Genomic DNA, 17,054 nt, shown 5'->3' on the forward strand with positions numbered 1-17,054 from the left:
TGGCATTACCATTTGGCATTGGCTGGGATGCATACATTTCCACGTGCACTCTCCTTCCCTTGAGGGATCTCACCCGCGTGGCCCAGGATGTGTGTGCCAGAGTGTTCACAGCAGTATTGATCCTAACAGAAAAGCAAAGCCCTGGAGACAACCCTAATGCTCACCAATATTAAAACGGGTAAAGTGCGGAGCACTCACACAACGCCAGACCACAGAGCAGTAAAATGAACGAACTTTACTATTTTCATAAACGTAGATGAATCTCAAATATAAGATTGAGCAAAAAAATCAAGTCATTGGAGGACACACGCAGTACGAGCCAGTCCATTTATATAAGTTACAAAAAGACACACCTTATTCGAGAAAACATACAAATGTGGTAAAAGCAGAACAAAAGGCAAAGGAATGATCACCAGGGAATTTGAGGCAGGGGTTGTCTCTGGGAGAGCTGTGTGGCAAGGGGGTGTGGCCGGGGTGCAGCCACAGAGGGCTTTTAGGGTATGTGGCAATATTCGTTTTCCTCTCCTGGGCAGTGGATACATGAATGTGCATTTACACACACGTATGTTCCAGCCACACTTCTGTACACATGCTCTATGTCACAGAAGCAAAACCAGGACTGAGCCTCCCAGCCCCTGCGTCCCTGGCAGCTGCTGCCTAGAACGCTGTGTTGTTCACATTCTCAATGCCAGACTCCTTGGCCATCAGAGAGAAGGGGCCAGCGCTCTCCAGCAGTTCTTCAGGGCTGCCGTACTCGACGATGTTCCCATTGTCCAGGACCATTATCCTGAAACAAGGAAGAAAGAAAGAAAAGTCCAGAAAGTAGAACCTCCAATCTCGGCCCTTCAAGGAACAACCAGGGTTAAGTTGTGGTGTAGCCGTACAGGGCCACAGAGCCGGGAGAGTCTCAGCCGTGGGCATCATGTGGCGAATTCCACATCAAGCAACAGAACACAGGCACAGTGTCTGCAGACTGCATGCCACTTACGGATCTCGGTCTAGGAAGGGAACCTTCCCCTGCGTCAAAAACGAGACCCTTGCTCTCCAGACAGTTCTCTAAGATCGGTAACCTTTGACTGGGCCGTGCCAGAGTTGGGAGGGACAGCAGCCTCTGGGCGTTTTACGGGAGCAGCAGCTGAGACCCAGCACAGCTGGGAAGGGCTACCGAGGTCTCCGCCTCCCCATACACTCAGTCAGTGGTTTCGAGCCACAAGTTCCCATTCACTCTCAGGAAGGTTCCCTTACATCCACTGGCTTTCATTAGCTTGATGTATAATTTTGGCCAAATTACTTAAACTCTCTCAGCCTGGGCTGCATTTGTAAAATGACAGTGGTCAAGCCCTGCGCGGTAAGGTGTCTCGGGGCTGCCTGGCCCCGCCCCCACTCACTTGTCGCTGTCCATGATGGTGTGCAGCCTGTGAGCGATGGTGATGACCGTGCAGTGGGAGAACTCGTTGCGGATGGTGGTCTGAATGAGGTGATCCGTCTCCAGGTCCACCGCGGCAGTGGCTTCATCCAGGACCAGGATCTTGGATTTCCGAAGCAGAGCCCTGCCCAGGCACAGCAGCTGCCGCTGCCCGATGCTGCAGCCAATGGAAGAAACCTTGCATTAGCCGCTAAGGCCCAAGGGGAAACCTGAGGCGGGGACAGTGTTCATTGTCCAGACCGGACTTTGAAACCTCCAGCTCCACAACTCTTCTACAAACTCTGGCCTCTTCAACTTAGCTGTTCATTGCTGCTGTGGGCAGTGTTTCTCAAACTTTCAAAATTAGAAGAACTTCCACAGATATTTGATTTAAAAATTCATATTTCCAGGCTTCATTTTACTCAGAGTAGGAATGTCCATTTTTAACAAGCACCCTAGGCAATTTTCACATGTAAGCACGTTTGAAACACACCGGCCCAGGAACACAGCTTTCCATTTGGCCACAGTGGCATCAACAGTGACAAAACAACGTGAACATCTCCGAGTTCCCCTCAGCGGTACTAGCACCATTAGTATAGGGTGCCAATGCAGTGGAATGCCCCAGTGACATTTCTCTGTGGCCTGAGCAAATCCATTCATTCTTTTAATGTGTAATTCTAGTCTCAAGGCTAATTATTTGTTCGAGGCCTTCTGCCGTGATTGGAGATGAAGTTCTCTAATGAACAGGATGTCTTGGTGTGAGAAGCAATGTATGTGCAATTCGAATATGCTTGTAAAATGCAAATAGCTTTAATTTGCTAAAAGCCTGTAATGAAGGCTGGACCTCTTACTTACACAAAGCAGCTTTGGGAAATGATGTGGAGGAAATATTCAGGAATTTGCTAATTGCTCTTTCCTGCTGTGGCCATTAGGGAACATATTAAACAGGGGGTGGCTAGACCCAAGTTCTGTAATTCTCAGTAAGAAATTTCTGCAGGAAATAAGAAGTCACCCAAGATGAACTTGTAGTTTTTCCCTGTAATGTAACATCAGAGACACTGCAAAACTCTTTTCTTAGCTTGTACCAAACTCCTGCCTGGGTCAACTGGACTTTATTGGAGCAGGCTGCGCTGAGGCCTCACCGTGGCTCTCAACTGTTCCATCCTAGCTGACTCAGCCAGTGTCCACCAGAGAAATGAAAGTCCTAAGCCTTCAAAGCAGCTCTGAGACTCAGGTTTGCAGAGCAGGCACTGGTGATACCATGCAGGTGTCTCCCGGTGTGAGAACAGCGATGGGATCTTTGCTCTCACAAACTGAGAGGTGCCGCGGCCCCATGCGTCCCTTCTGCAGCACTGCTGCCCTGGCATTTACTTCCGCAGGTCTGTCTCCCCATCTCTTTGTAAGTGTTAGGATGCCAGGGGCTGTGTGTGTTTTTTTTTTTTTTTTTTTTTGACAGAGTGGACAGTGAGAGAGAGACAGAGAGAAAGGTCTTCCTTTTGCCGTTGGTGCACCACGCTGATCCGAAGGCTGGAGCCAGGTGCTTATCCTGGTCTCCCATGCGGGTGCAGGGCCCAAGCACTTGGACCATCCTCCACTGCACTCCCTGGCCACAGCAGAGAGCTGGCCTGGAAGAGGGGCAACCGGGACAGAATCCGGCGCCCCAACCGGGACTAGAACCCAGTGTGCCGGCACCACAGGTAGAGGATTAGTCTAGTGAGCCGCGGCGCTGGCCGCTGTGCATGTTTTATTGGCTTTTATATCCCCAGTGGGTGGCACATAGTTTGTGTAAATACATATTTGTTGACTGAATGTTTGAATAATCTTTTACACTGGCCAAAGGACTTGCTTCAGTTCTGCTAGCTCTCAGGTCTGTTGATGAGGAAAAAAAATTTGATTGCATTTGCTACCACGGCTCGCAGGTGAAACCACTGGGGTCTGGGGTGCAGCCCGGGCATGGGGACTTTACAAAGCATTCAGGGTGATTCTGGTCTGCAGCCTTCTGGGGCATCAGCACTCCAGACAGTACTTCTCACTGTAAGTGCGCACACAGCACCCGGGACTCTTGCTGAAATTCAGATGCTGTATTTATAACAAGCTCCCAGGGGAAGATGGAGGTGCTGGGCCACTCACTGAGCTGTGCAGCCCTCCCTTCCTTCCTGAACTCCAAGTGCTAACGCTGGATTCCCTGCAGACCACTCCTGAGACACCTGGGGCAGGAGCAAGACCTGTCCGTGAGCAGTGGGCTTTGGCTAAGGCCTGAACTTCAGTGTGTAGAGGGAAAACTCAAATTCTTATAGTGAAAGCGCCAAGTCAACTTGTTAGTCAATGGACATGTGAGCACAGTGTGCAGGTCAGAAGTAAAGGGGGCCGGCGCTGCAGCTCACTAGGCTAATCCTCCACCTTGCGGCGCCAGCACACCGGGTTCTAGTCCCGGTCGGGGTGCCGGATTCAGTTCCAGTTGCCCCTCTTCCAGGCCAGCTCTCTGCTGTGGCCAGGGAGTGCAGTGGAGGATGGCCCAAGTACTTGGGCCCTGCACCCCATGGGAGACCAGGATAGGTACCTGGCTCCTGCCATCGGATCAGCACGGTGCGCTGGCTGCAGCGGCCATTGGAGGGTGAACCAACGGCAAAAAAGGAAGACCTTTCTCTCTGTCTCTCTCTCTCTCACTGTCCACTCTGCCTGTCAAAAAAAAAAAAAAAAAAAATAGAAGTAAAGGGACAACATTTATGAAAATGCTTTGAAAAAGCAAAAAGGACTGCAAAAGCCAAGACCATCTTGTGTTGATTTCAGGGATTGCAACAGTGTCTGATCAGGGTTCCTCGACTGAGATGCCCTTCACAGCCCTGCTGGTTCCTTTAAAACCCGCAGTGTCCAGGCAGCAGAACAGGTCTCCCCCCGCCTGCCGGCACAGGCAGTGCAGACGCTCTGCGTGGGGATTCTTCACAACAGTGGCAACTACAGGCTCCCGCTGTGTCGCGTCGTGAGGGCTGCATTTAATGACAAAGGTTGCTGAGAGTTGTGGAGCCTTCCCACACCTGTGTTATCACGCTGTCCTCACAGTGGGTTCATGTCACAGGCTAGGAATTAGACCTGGACGGCGAGGATTCCACGGTGCCAAGCACCACATCACCAGGGTCAGGAGCAGGGGTCCCTCGCCCCCTCTCAGTGCCTGGGGCGGAGCTGGGTTTTGAGACCTTACCTCAGGTTGTCCCCGGCCTCTGACACTTCGTGGGACAGTCCATGTTGGAGGCCAGCCACAAAGGACTTGAGGTGAGCCAGCTCCAGGGCCCTCCAGATCTCCTCATCTGAGTAGTTGTTGAAAGGGTCTAGGTTCATCCGCAGGCTTCCCGAGAACAGGACAGGGTCCTGCAAGTGAAGGACAGGGAGCTGTGGGGCTCAGGTCGGCTCCCTGCGGCGGGGCAGTCGGTGGGCTGGGCCTGCCCGAGATGGGAGCTGGGTCGGGGTGAGCTTCCACGGCTTGCCCTTTGAAGGCTGCCGGTGCTGCCAGCCAGGGAGCGAAGCTCGGGAGTAAGAGGACTCCTCCGTTTTCAGTTTTTCATTCTGAGACGCATTTATGGGTTTCCACATTTGCCACCACATCCCTTAAGAAGATGAGAGGAGTGTCCGAGGCCCCCAAACGCAAACTTGTGGTTTAGAGGTAGTGACCCCGGGAGGCATTGGAAGGGCTAACACAGTTGCAGGAGAGCAACTTATTCAGCTTTTGAAGAGGATGGCGAAGACAACGTGTCAAACTGAACAAACCCCAGACACAGGACAGCTACCTCCAGAGGAGCCTGGCTCCGGTGCAGCAAGGAGCGGCGGCTCTAGAGAGGAGCCCCACACAGCAGAGGGGCCCCAAGGCCACGGTCATGTGGTGGAGTCGTGGGAGGAGGCCGAGGGAAGTCTTTCTTGCTGATGCATTAAGTGTTCCACTTGCTGGCAGAAACCACCAGCAAATGCCCTCCTCTCTCTTTTAACTGTACCAAATGGGGAGTAGAAAGCTTAATGGCTTCAAGCTTCAGTGGCAAAATTGCTAATGCTGATTGCAAAGGTTCTGCAAACCATGATGGGCCACAGAAATGCTAAGTAATCATCTGCTCTATTTGACTTCTTTTGTGTTGCTGCCACCTACTGATCAGATCCTGGCAGTCACAAATGCATACAAAAACCCCAAACTTTAGTTCTGGGTACAGTGTGTCTTAAGGAATCCTGGGTAGACGGCAGAAATAGTGCGAATTAAATAGGCATTTAAGTGAATTAGGACATGCTTTTTTTACTTCCTGTGGAACAAGCTGCCTCCCTGGGAGTGCAGGGAGTAAGTGCAGGAGCTCACCTGAGGGATGATGGTCAGCTTGCCTCGAAGGTCGTGGAGCCCGATGGAAGCGATATCTATTCCATCAATGGTGATGTGGCCGCCCGCAGCCTCTAAGATTCTGAAGAGGCAGTTGGTGAGGGACGACTTCCCGGCCCCTGTCCTGCCCACCACACCAATCTGTGAAGACAGTGCCTTTGCAAGTTAGTTCAACACAGAGTTCTCGGGGAGGCCAGGGGGAGGAGTTACTCAGCCCAGGCATTTGCACTCACAGGTGGTAAGGGGCAGTGCCTGGCTACTTCAAATCGAAGATATTAAGCTGGGGGAAAAATGCGTCCCGGTGTCTGGGAAAGATGGCTCTCCCATCCTGACGCCGAAATTGCTGCTTTTTGAGAACTTCCTCTCGGAAGCTGTTGTCATCGTACTTACGGGAAATTACAGTTGTGTTTAAAAAATACTTGTTGGGAAGTGAGGGAAAGGGTAGGATCAGGTGTTGCCGGACCCACACTTGAACTTCGGCATCCTCATCCAGATGTGTGTGTGTGTGTGTGTGTGTGTGTGTGTGTGTGTGATGGGGGGGAACCTCCATTAGACTCTGGGTAACAACAGCACCACAGGACGGGTCTGACTTTGCAGCCAGGAGGGAAGCTGGGCCACTCTCTGTTTAGGGATACCACCCCCCACAATAATTCCTCCCCAAGCTTCGTGCGCCCTCATTTCCATGCTGACTTCCTCTCTGTATGCTGTGGCCTCTACAAGGAAATGAGCCTGGGCTCCTGGCAGGGAGCCAGGGAAAGGCTTAGCAAAAAGTGCTGTGTCCCTGCACCTGCCCAGGGCACAGGAAGTGCCCAGAGCTTCTCTGCTTTGTGTCCAGCCATCCTGTGACCTCAAGACCTCAGATGCAGGCCCCTCCGGGCTCCACCTACCTTCTCCATGCTCTTGATGTCACAATTGATCCCTTTCAGCACCAGATCCAGCTCAGGCCGGTACCGCACTTGGTAGTTGCTGAACTGGATCTCGCCTTTGTGGGGCCAACCTGCTGGAGGCCTCTTATCCGTCACCCAGGGGGCCTGGCAAGGAGATAGAATGAGCAGTGCTTCACATGATGGCAATTCAACCCAACAGTCCTTGGAAGGCTCCTGTCATAGAACAGGAGAAGGGCGGCAGGGCCCCGACCACCTGTGGGCATCCACATTAAAGAGAATGCACTCGACTTATCCCTCTGGGAAAATTCCTGCCTTACTCGATTAAAGAAATGCCACCCTATGCGGCCGGTGCTGTGGTGCAGCGGGTTAACGCCCTGGCCTGAAGCGCCGACATCCCATATGGGCACTGGTTCAAGACCTGGCTTTTCCTCTTCTGATCCAGCTCTCTGCTATGGCCTGGGAAAGCAGTAGAAGATGGCCCAAGTCCTTGGGCCCCTGCACCGCGTGGGAGACCTAGAGGAATCTCCTGGCTCTTGGCTTCAGATTGGCTCAACTCTGGCCATTGTGGCCGGCCCATTGGGGAGTGAACCAGCGGATGGAAGACCTCTCTCTCTCTGCCTCTCCTCTCTCTGTGTAATTCTGACTTTCAAATAATAAATAAATCCTAAAAGAAAAAAAAGAAAGAAAGAAAGAAATGCCACCCCATACGCTTGGTCCAGAAGGAAGCCACCATTACCTTGGAACATTCCAGGATCTGACTTTCCCCAAACCATTTCCTATTCTATGCTTGAAGAGGTTGGGTCTCTAGAGCGCAAGCAAAGGAAACGTGAAGAGAACCATTATGATCCCATGTGAATACTGAGGATGATGCACTCTTGAAGGAGCTGCATTTTTTTATATTTTATTTTTGTCTTATCCTTGGGTTTCTGTAATCCCTCCTTACCTCATTTTCCACTTTTATGTACTCGGTAATTCGCTCAACAGCCACGATGTTGGTCTCCGTTTCGGATGTCATCCTCACTAGCCAGTTCAGGGTTTGTGTGATCTGCAGAAAAAGCAGAAGGCAGAAAATCGTCTCAGGTCTCAAGCCAACTCAACTGGTTAAGCTGCACGGTGCCTACTCTGTACTCAGCATTGTACTGAGCTCTCTTGGAGAGTAAGAGAAAGACAGTTCTCATCTCTATCGGGGAGGAAATGAGATCAGCACACGAGCTTGACTGTGTGGTGCTCGCGTGAGGGGCAATACAATGCTGTAGTAGTTTGGTATGAAAGCCGGCGCTGGAGGGGTTGGTCATTGGTCGAGTGGGGCCAGCACGTGGGTTTCCTGACTGTAAGCCTGGGTTCTATGTGGAGGGGTTGTGAATGGCAGTCTATGAATGGGGAAGGGCAGGACAGACAAAAACCTGCCCCAAAGCTGCCACTCTTGTCTCTGTTCTTGTTCACCATCCGCCTTCAAGGTGGGGACGGCCATGTGGACCCTGATCCTTCTCTACAGCCATCAGTTCCAGGGGCCTCCCTGCCATTGCACAGAAACATCTAACTACTGATGGAAAGGCTATCATGATCCGGGGCATGTGGAGGCCGCCTTCTTTCAGACAAAGGCTCAGGGGTTGGCATCTACCCACAGGGAGTTCTTGGGAAGCAAATGGTGGTGAGAGAAGAGAGTCTTCAAGTGCAGAGTATATGCTCAGTGGGGCCAAGAGTGACCACTCTGCGAAGGCTATGCCACATCCAACTGATGATGTTGCAGTGGCTTTGGTTCCATCGAACAGTTTCCTGACCCTCTGTGCTGGCTGTCCTGGTTTAATATGCTTAGAAATGGGGGTGGGGGAAGGGGTGTGAAGGGGCAGTAGCTCAAAGACCCAAGTGACTCTGGAGAATAACCATCCTTTTGGGTACCCTAGATTGATAACACTGGCCTTAGGTACCTTTAATTAAGACAGTACTAGCCGGCGCCGCGGCTCACTAGGCTAATCCTCCGCCTTGCGGCGCCGGCACACCGGGTTCTAGTCCCGGTCGGGGCGCTGCATTCTGTCCCGGTGGCCCCTCTTCCTGTCCTGCTCTCTGCTGTGGCCCGGGAGTGCAGTGGAGGATGGCCCAAGTCCTTGGGCCCTGCACCCCATGGGAGACCAGGATAAGTACCTGGCTCTTGCCATCGGATCGGTGTGGTGCGCCGGCCGCAGCGCGTCGGCAGCGGCGGCCATTGGAGGGTGAACCAATGGCAAAAGGAAGACCTTTCTCTCTGTCTCTCTCTCTCTCTCACTGTCCACTCTGCCTTTCAAAAAAAAAAAAAAAACAGTACTATATAAAGCCCACTTGCGGCTATATAAGCTTCTAAAGCATTAGTTCAGAAAGATACCATGAAAGGTGGTCAAATGATTCGTTTATTGGACAAGTGCTTATTGAACAGTTACTGCAGTGCTGGCCACTGTCTTCAGGGCTGGGAACTAATAATGTCTGTCACTTGTGCCCTGGTAATGCTGGGGATACTGCAGTGAGAAACATTATAGAGGCTTATTAGACTCTGTGGTCATTAGTACAATTAGCTCCAATTATTATGAACTGAGAAAGACAAATATAGGAGGAATTATTTGTTCCAAAAACTTCCTGATTATTCCTATATTCCAGAGAAAAAACTTATTTATTATCTCTTTTGAAGATAACCAAGCCCTCGGCCAGTGCCGTGGCTCACTAGGCTAATCCTCCGCCTGCGGCGCCGGTACCCCGGGTTCTAGTCCCAGTTGGGGCACCGGATTCTGTCCTGGTTGCTCCTCTTCCAGTCCAGCTCTCTGCTGTGGCCCAGGAAGGCAGTGGAGGATGGCCCAAGTGCTTGGGCCCTGCACCCGCATGGGAGACCAGGAGGAAGCACCTGGCTCCTGGCTTCAGATCGGCACAGCGTGCTGGCTGTAGCAGCCATTTGGGGGTGAACAAACGGAAGGAAGACTTTTCTCTCTGTCTCTCTCTAACTCTGCCTGTCAAAAAATAAATAAATAAATAACCAAGCACAGAGTCAGAGAAGAGGAATTATTATAGTGAAACATATAAAAATTGCCTTCTTATGTCCTCAGGGCTACTCTGTGTGTGTGTGTGTGTGTAATTCATATATATGAATCATATACATATACATATACATATATATATATATATATATAGGAATCAAAAGCACAGACTCCACAGTGTACCCCAGACTCAGTTTAAGAATAAGTGCATTGGGGCCAGTGTTGGGAGCAGTGGGTTAAGCTGCCACCTGCAATGCTGGCATTTCAAACGAGTACTAGTTAGAGTCCCAGATGCTCTACTTCCAATCTAGTTCTCTGCTAATGCACCTGGGAAAGCAGCAGAAGATGTCCCAATTGCTTGGGCCCCTGCACCCATGTGAGAGACCTGGATGGAGTTCCTGGCTCCTGGCTTCAGCCAGGCCTAGTTCCAGCCATTGAAGCCATTTGCAGAGTGAACCAGCAGATGGAAGACCTCTTTCTCTCTGTCTCTGTCTTCTCTCTCTCTCTTTCTGTAACTCTACCTTTCAAATAAGTAAATAAATCTTTTAAAAAAGAACACATATATTAATTTAGCCAAACTCCTAGTTTTAAGACTCACATTGAGTGCATTGGACAAAACAAAGCCCACAACGTCCCCACTGAGGGTATCTCTATAAATAACCATCATCAAGGCTGAACTGAACACGACCAAGTTCCCAACCAGCTCCAGGCGAAATGCAAGCCACCTGTAAGAGAAGCAGAGAGAGAGGCGTCACTGATAACTTCCTCACTTCACCCACCACCTTGGCATTCACAGAACATTCTTAGAGGGTTTGAACTGGCAGCACTGCACTCTTAGATGTCCTCAATTCAGTTTAGGAACACTATGTACTCCAAAAAAAATCTGTTAATTAAATTGTATTTTTCCCAGAAATGGGCTGCAATTTAAAGGTCCTAGAGGAGTTTGTTAAATTAAGAGAACCTTGGCGTACAAGTCTCCCAAAGTTGCCAAATGATAAGAATCACTTGGAGCAACTGTTCAAAATACAGTGCTACAAATTTAAATAAAACATTCCTGAACTTTTCTCTAGGGGATTTCAATTCAGTGGGCCTCCGATGGGACTTAAGAATTTTTATTTTGGGAATGGCATTGTGGTGCCGTGGGCTAAACCGCCGCCTGCAATGATGGCATCCCATATGAATGCTGGTTTGAGTCCTAGCTCCACTTCCAATCCAAGTTCCTGCTAATGCACCTTAGATAGCAGAATAGGATGGCTCCAGTGCTTGGGCCCCTGCCACCATATGGGAGACCTGGATGGATTTCCAGTCTCCTGGCTTTAGGCTGGCCCAGCCCCTGCTGTTGCAGACATTTGGGGATTGAACCAGTAGACATAAGATCTCTGTCTTCCCCTCTCTCTCCTCTGTAACTCTTTCAAATACATAAATAAATAAATCTTTTTTTAAAAAAAAGAATTTGCATTTTAAACAAATAATTTTAATCAGTTGAGGAAGCAAGGGAATCCAGATGTAAAATTAAAAAGTAATGGGGGGCCGGCGCTGCGGCTCAATAGGCTAATCCTCCGCCTGCAGCGCCAGCGCCGGCCGCAGCAGCCATTGGGGGGTGAACCAACGGAAAAGGAAGACCTTTCTTTCTGTCTCTCTCTCACTGTCTAACTCTGCTTGTCAAAAAAAAAAAAAAAAAAAAAAAAAAAAGTAATGGGGCCAGTGCTGTGGCATAGTGGGTAAAGCCGCTGCCGGCAAGGCTGGCATCCCATATTGCACTGATTCAAGTCCCAGCTATTCCACTTCCAATCCAGCTCTCTGCGAAGGCCTGGGAAAGCAGTAGGAGATGGCCCAAGTCCTTGGGCCCTGTATCCATATGGGAAACCCTGAAGAAGCTCCTGGCTCCTGGCTTCAGATCAGTGCAGCTCCGGCCATTGTAGCCATCTGGGGGAGTGAACCAGCAGTTGGAAGCCTTCTCTCTCTCTCTTTCTCTGCCTCTCTTTTTAAACTCTGCCTTTCTTTTTTTTCTTTTTTTTTTCTTTTTCTTTTTTTTTTTTTGACAGGCAGAGTTAGACAGTGAGAAAGAGACAGAGAGAAAAATCCTCCTTTTCCCGTTGGTTCACCCCCCCAAAGTGGCCGCTACGGCCGGTGCGTTGCAGCCCACCCAGTGCGCTGATCAGAAGCCAGGAGCCAGCTGCTTCTTCCTGGTCTCCCATGCGGGTGCAGGGCCCAAGCACCTGGACCATCCTCCACTGTCTTCCCAGGCCACAGCAGAGGGCTGGACAGGAAGAGGAGCAACTGGGACAGAATCCAGCGCCCCAACCAGGCCTAGAACCCGGGATGCCAGCGCTGTAGGCAGAGGATTAGCCTAGTGAGCCGCGGCGCCAGCCTAAACTCTGCCTTTCAAATAAATAAATAAATCTTTTTTTTAAGTAAAAACATAAAAAAAAAGTAAGCATCGTAGGAAGGCTCAATATTCCCTGTTCGATATCAGTCTTTGTAAAAACGTGGAGAAGAATCTCGGAATGGGGTGGGAGTGGGGAGTTAGGTATGCATCAGTCACAGAGAAATACCCTAGGCTGTGTAGAGGACTGAAAGGTACATATATAGAGACACAGCTTATAAAATTTGTTCCAAATAAAATACATTTAAATAGGCTTGTACCAATAATTCTAGCATGTTTTCAAATAAATATGCACATTTTACAATGGGTCCAAAAGTATTTACTTACATGCCTTTTCTTTCTTGGGAAGTCTAAGAAATCAAATATCTTAACAATCAAATTTCTGACCTTTCCATGTTTCAAATAATACTGAACATCATTAGCCTGCCCTTAACACCTCCGGACACTTTGGAAACAACTCATGAATCTGCCCTTCCTGTAAAGGACCTTCATCCTGGGGCCACCGCTGTGGTGTAGCAGGTTAAAGACCTGGCTGCAGCACCGGCAACCAATATGGACGCCCATATGGGCACCGGTTCCAGTCCCAGCTGCTCCACTACCTTTTTTTTTTTTTTTTTTAAGATTTATTTATTTATTTGAAAGTCAGAGTTACACAGAGAGAGGAGAGGCAGAGAGAGAGAAAGAGGTCTTCCATCCTCTGGTTAACTCCCCAATTGGCCGCAACGACCAGAGCTGTGCCGATCTGAAGCCAGGAGCCAGGAGCTTCTCCTGAGTCTCCCACACCAGTGCAGGGGCCCAAGGACTTGGGCCATCTTTTACTGCTTTCCCAGGCCATAGCAGAGAGCCGGATAGGAAGTGGAGCAGCAGGGTCTTGAACTGGCGCCCATATGGGATGCCAGTGCTTCAGGCCAGGGCGTTAACCTGCTGCACCACAGCGCCGGCCCCCATCCACTTCCAATCCAGCTCCCTGCTAATGTGCCTGGAAAGCAATGGAGGATGGCCCAGTTCTTGGGCCCCTATATCCACGTAGGAGACCCAGAAGAAGCTCCTGGCTCCCGGCTTCGGATCAACCCAGCTCCAGCCGTTGCGGCCATTTGGGGAGCGAACCAGCAGATGGAAGAGCTGTGTGTGTGTATGTCTGTCTGTCTGTCTGTCTGTCTGTCTACATCTCTCTGTAACTCTTTCAAATAAATAAAAATAAATCTTAAAAAACAAAAAAAACCTTCCCCCCCTGAGGATGCACCACAGTGACCACGGTCTGAGGATGCTGGAGAACGATGCTCACCTGTTCAGGGATTCACTTCACAGGCCATGAGTTTTCCATTTCTGTCATTAATGGGATTTACCAAAAGCTTTCTAACTCTTCTCTCCCCAATTTCTACCTCTCACCATCCTCTTCCACCACCACTTCTTCCCGCACCACGCCCAGGGAGAATCACATCCATGCTCAGGGAAGCAAACAGAATGTGCAGTGCACCAGCACTCGCACAGTACCTGGCTTACCATATGCTCACAGTGCCACCATAACCCTGGGAGGCAGGCTGTAGTCTAGCCATTATAAAATCAAAGACACTGAGCTTTTTCTTTAGAGAGGCAAAGACAATTCACCCGAGTTGGCACACGGTAGACTGGCATAGGGACCCAGTCTCTGATGACAAAGCTTGTGCTTTCTTCTCTCTGCTTCCGTGGCCTGCAGGTTCACGCAGCCACCGTGGCTGTCACACCACCAGCCATCCTGCCTTCCCGCGGCTAATGTCAGAATGAGAGCTCCGCAGCACGCACTTGTGCAGCTACCAGGGGAAGCCTCACCTGTTGGAAGTAATCCAGGAAGACACACATTTCTGGTTGGTGTCAATCCCTATCTCATTTTGTTTCAGAAATCGCTGTTGGTGCTCAAAGGCACGGATCACAGGCAAACCTGACACAGTCTCAGTAAAGTGAGAGTAGATTGGGGATCGGGTGACAGAGTCCAGACGTCTCAGCTGGCGGGAGGTAGCCACATAAAACACCTGAACACAAAAAGCAAAGGGTCAGAGAGTTGCACAATCATGCTGCACATGCTGTACTTCTGCCTGCCCGGCTGTGACCCAACACCCCTCACCCTGACGGACACAGCCCACACCCGAACAGCACGGATGCCTGCAGTGTCAGCTCTCCCGAAAGGAAGGATGAGAGGCACACAGGGACAGAAGCACAGGAAGACTGGGGTTGGTGGGGAACTGAGCAGGAGGACAGTGAGGGAACAATACCACAGCCTTGATGGTCAAGATTTCCAGCCCACATAAGAAGTTTTGTCAGCCTAAGCCATATTCTCCCCAAAATGTGCAGATGTTGTCTGAAGTTTCTGTACTCGTTAGAGAAATGGTCTCCAAAAGGATTTTGTTAAAGACATGGTGTGTAAGTGGGATGGACAGGAAATGGCCAGAGGTAGGTAAGTTGAGGTTTGGGTAAAAATTCAAGAGTGGAGTCAGTTGAGTGACCAAAAGTGTGCCTCAGTGGTGTGTGAAGGTAAAGAGAATTCTGATGGAATGCAGAATGTGGAGTGTAAGAATGGCAACTGGATGTAAGAGAGTGTGCATTGGCCAGCGCCGCGGCTCACTAGGCTAAGCCTCCGCCTGCAGCGCCAGCACCCTGGGTTCTAGGCCCGGTTGGGGCGCTGGTTCTGTCCCGGTTGCACCTCTTCCAGTCCAGCTCTCTGTTGGACATCTAGGAAGGTTAGGATGGGATTGGGGGGAGGGGGTGGAAAATGGAGCTCATTGGACCAGTCATTGCCACCATCTAAGGGGAGAGATAGCAGCTCAGACTCGGGTTCCATGAGTATTTCATTCATTATTTATTAACACAAAAAAATTCCTCTGAGGATTTACAATGTATCAAGTTCTATGCTATTCTGAGGATAAAATGGTGCAAGGGGGGAAAATAAGTAAGAAAGATGTTCTCGGATGGATGTCCTGGTACAGAAAGTTAGGCTTGGACACTCTCAGCTCATATTGGAGTTCCTGGTTTGAGCTCTGGCTCCTCCACTCTGACCCAGCTTCTTGCTAATACATCCTGGGAGGCAACAGATGATGACTCGAGTGCTTTGATCCTGATCACCCAGGTGAGAGACCCTTACGGAATTCCAGGCTTTTTGTTTTGGCCTGGCCCAAACTTGCCTGTTGTAGGCATTTGAAGAGTGAACCAATAGATGGAAGATTCTCTCTCTCTCTCTATCACTCTGCATTTCAAGTAGATAAACATAAATAAACAACCATTTTTTTTTTTAAATGTTCCTCTCAGCCCGGCACCGCGGCTCACTACTGCCTGTGGCGCCAGTACTCTGGGTTCTAGTCCCGGTTGGGGTGCCAGTTCTGTTCCAGTTGCTCCTTTTCCAGTCCAGCTCTCTGCTGTGGCCTGGGAAGGCAGTAGAGGATGGCTCAAGTGCTTGGGCCCTGCACCCGCATGAGAGACCAGGAGGAATCACCTGGCTCCTGGCTTCAGATCTGTGCAGCACACTGGCTGCAGCAGCCATTTGAGGGGTGAACCAACGGAAAAGGAAGACCTTTCTCTCTGCCTCTTTCTCTCACTTTCTAACTCTGCCTGCCAAAAGAGAGAGAGAGAGAGAGAGAGAGAGAGAGAGAGAATAGAGTCTATCACCTGAAGGGCCAAGTGCAGTGAGAGGCACTAACATTGCCAAAGGACTCAGTGAGGGTTTGCTGAAAGCCGGGGCAGCTGACCAGGTGAGTCAATGCAAAATGTTATACCCAGAAATTTCCTTGAATAATTCTGCTTCCTACTTTTGGTTTGCTATGGGAATTGCATGTACCTGAGTAACTCCATGCTCGCACCACAAGGCCATAAGACCCTGACTGTAGTATTCAGCACTGTATCCCCTGGGTAAACAGTTCATCACAAAGACACCTGCTGGGACAAGGGTCCCACCTGCAGCTTCCCCTCATCAGTTTTTATCATGGGCATAGAGTCCCTCCCAGTTTTCTGTGAGGTTTGATTCTCAAGCTACCTGTTTTCTCAAAGAATGTACTGGCACCGAGCCTAAACCATCCAGACACCCTAGTGAACTTGAACTGAACCAAAGTGAAGAAATGCCCAGCCCCTGCTGAGAAGTATCTCCAGTAGGTGCACCTATTCAAAGCCAAAAGAGGAGACACCGTAGCACAATCAGAGAAACGACCTTTCTTACAGAGCAGAAAGACTTTGCCTAGAGCCAGTCTCAAAGCAGTCTTGGCTGGAGACATAAATCTGTGTCAGCTAGGGCAGCAGTTAGGGGTACATTTGCTGTAAATCATATACTAGTTGAAGCCAACAATTCAGGGGGCCTCTGGGTTCCTGGGTAAATCAAATATTTAATTAAACAGCGAAGAAGCTGGAGAGGATGAGTAACTAGCAATAAAAAAAAAAAAAAAAGAGGAGAATCTCAGGAAGGAAGACCTAGCCATCTCCAGACCTACCTGAACAGCCACATAAATAATGGCGAGAGGAATGATGATGACGGCGAAGACAGGGGTGGCCATGCAGATCATGATGAGGGTGCTGATTATTGCCAGGAAGCACATCATCCAGCTACGCAAGGACTGAGGGAGGGTGTCATCCACTGTGGAAATGTCCTGGAATACAGTTGGCAGAGATGGCACACCAGTCAGTTCCTGAGACGTTCTGGACCTTCCTGGCTCAATTCTGCACATTTCCAGTGACTCCTTCATTTAATCTTTCCATGATACTCACTTGCCATACATTGTGCTGGTCATACCAATAACCAACCTCATTCCTGTAACTTCTTCATTTTTCAAAATTCCTCCAAATCAAAATAGGAGTCATCTTTTACCTTTTTTCAGTAGATCTGGTCAGTTTTCACTCTTCTCAGTAAAATGCCCATTTGTCAGATTTCTTAAGCCATTCATAATCATTGTAAGCCAATAAAACCTTTTGGGTAAATCCTTCTCCCATAGCCAAACCAGTTCAGTTATGCCAACATTACACAGGCCTTAATTCTATTGAGAACCCAGAACAGAGCCTGGCTTTCAATACA

General features: G+C 49.7%; 1 protein-coding gene across 1 annotated transcript in view; it reads right to left on the reverse strand.

Moving 5' to 3' along the window:
• Positions 1-220: 220 nt before the first annotated feature.
• Positions 221-17,054, reverse strand: part of ABCC2 (ATP binding cassette subfamily C member 2) — a 67,803-nt gene continuing 50,969 nt past the window's right edge. Inside the window, exons 24-32 of the mRNA XM_008270326.4 lie at positions 16,477-16,632; positions 13,838-14,037; positions 10,241-10,367; positions 7,587-7,688; positions 6,644-6,787; positions 5,739-5,897; positions 4,605-4,771; positions 1,389-1,583; positions 221-787 (exon numbers count right to left, since the gene is read on the reverse strand). Of these exons, the coding sequence (XP_008268548.1) occupies positions 658-787; positions 1,389-1,583; positions 4,605-4,771; positions 5,739-5,897; positions 6,644-6,787; positions 7,587-7,688; positions 10,241-10,367; positions 13,838-14,037; positions 16,477-16,632 (1,380 nt within the window). The 3' untranslated portion in view covers positions 221-657. The remainder of the gene's footprint in view (positions 788-1,388; positions 1,584-4,604; positions 4,772-5,738; positions 5,898-6,643; positions 6,788-7,586; positions 7,689-10,240; positions 10,368-13,837; positions 14,038-16,476; positions 16,633-17,054) is intronic.

Source organism: Oryctolagus cuniculus, chromosome 15, assembly GCF_964237555.1.
Source record: "Oryctolagus cuniculus chromosome 15, mOryCun1.1, whole genome shotgun sequence".
NCBI lineage: Eukaryota > Metazoa > Chordata > Mammalia > Lagomorpha > Leporidae > Oryctolagus > Oryctolagus cuniculus.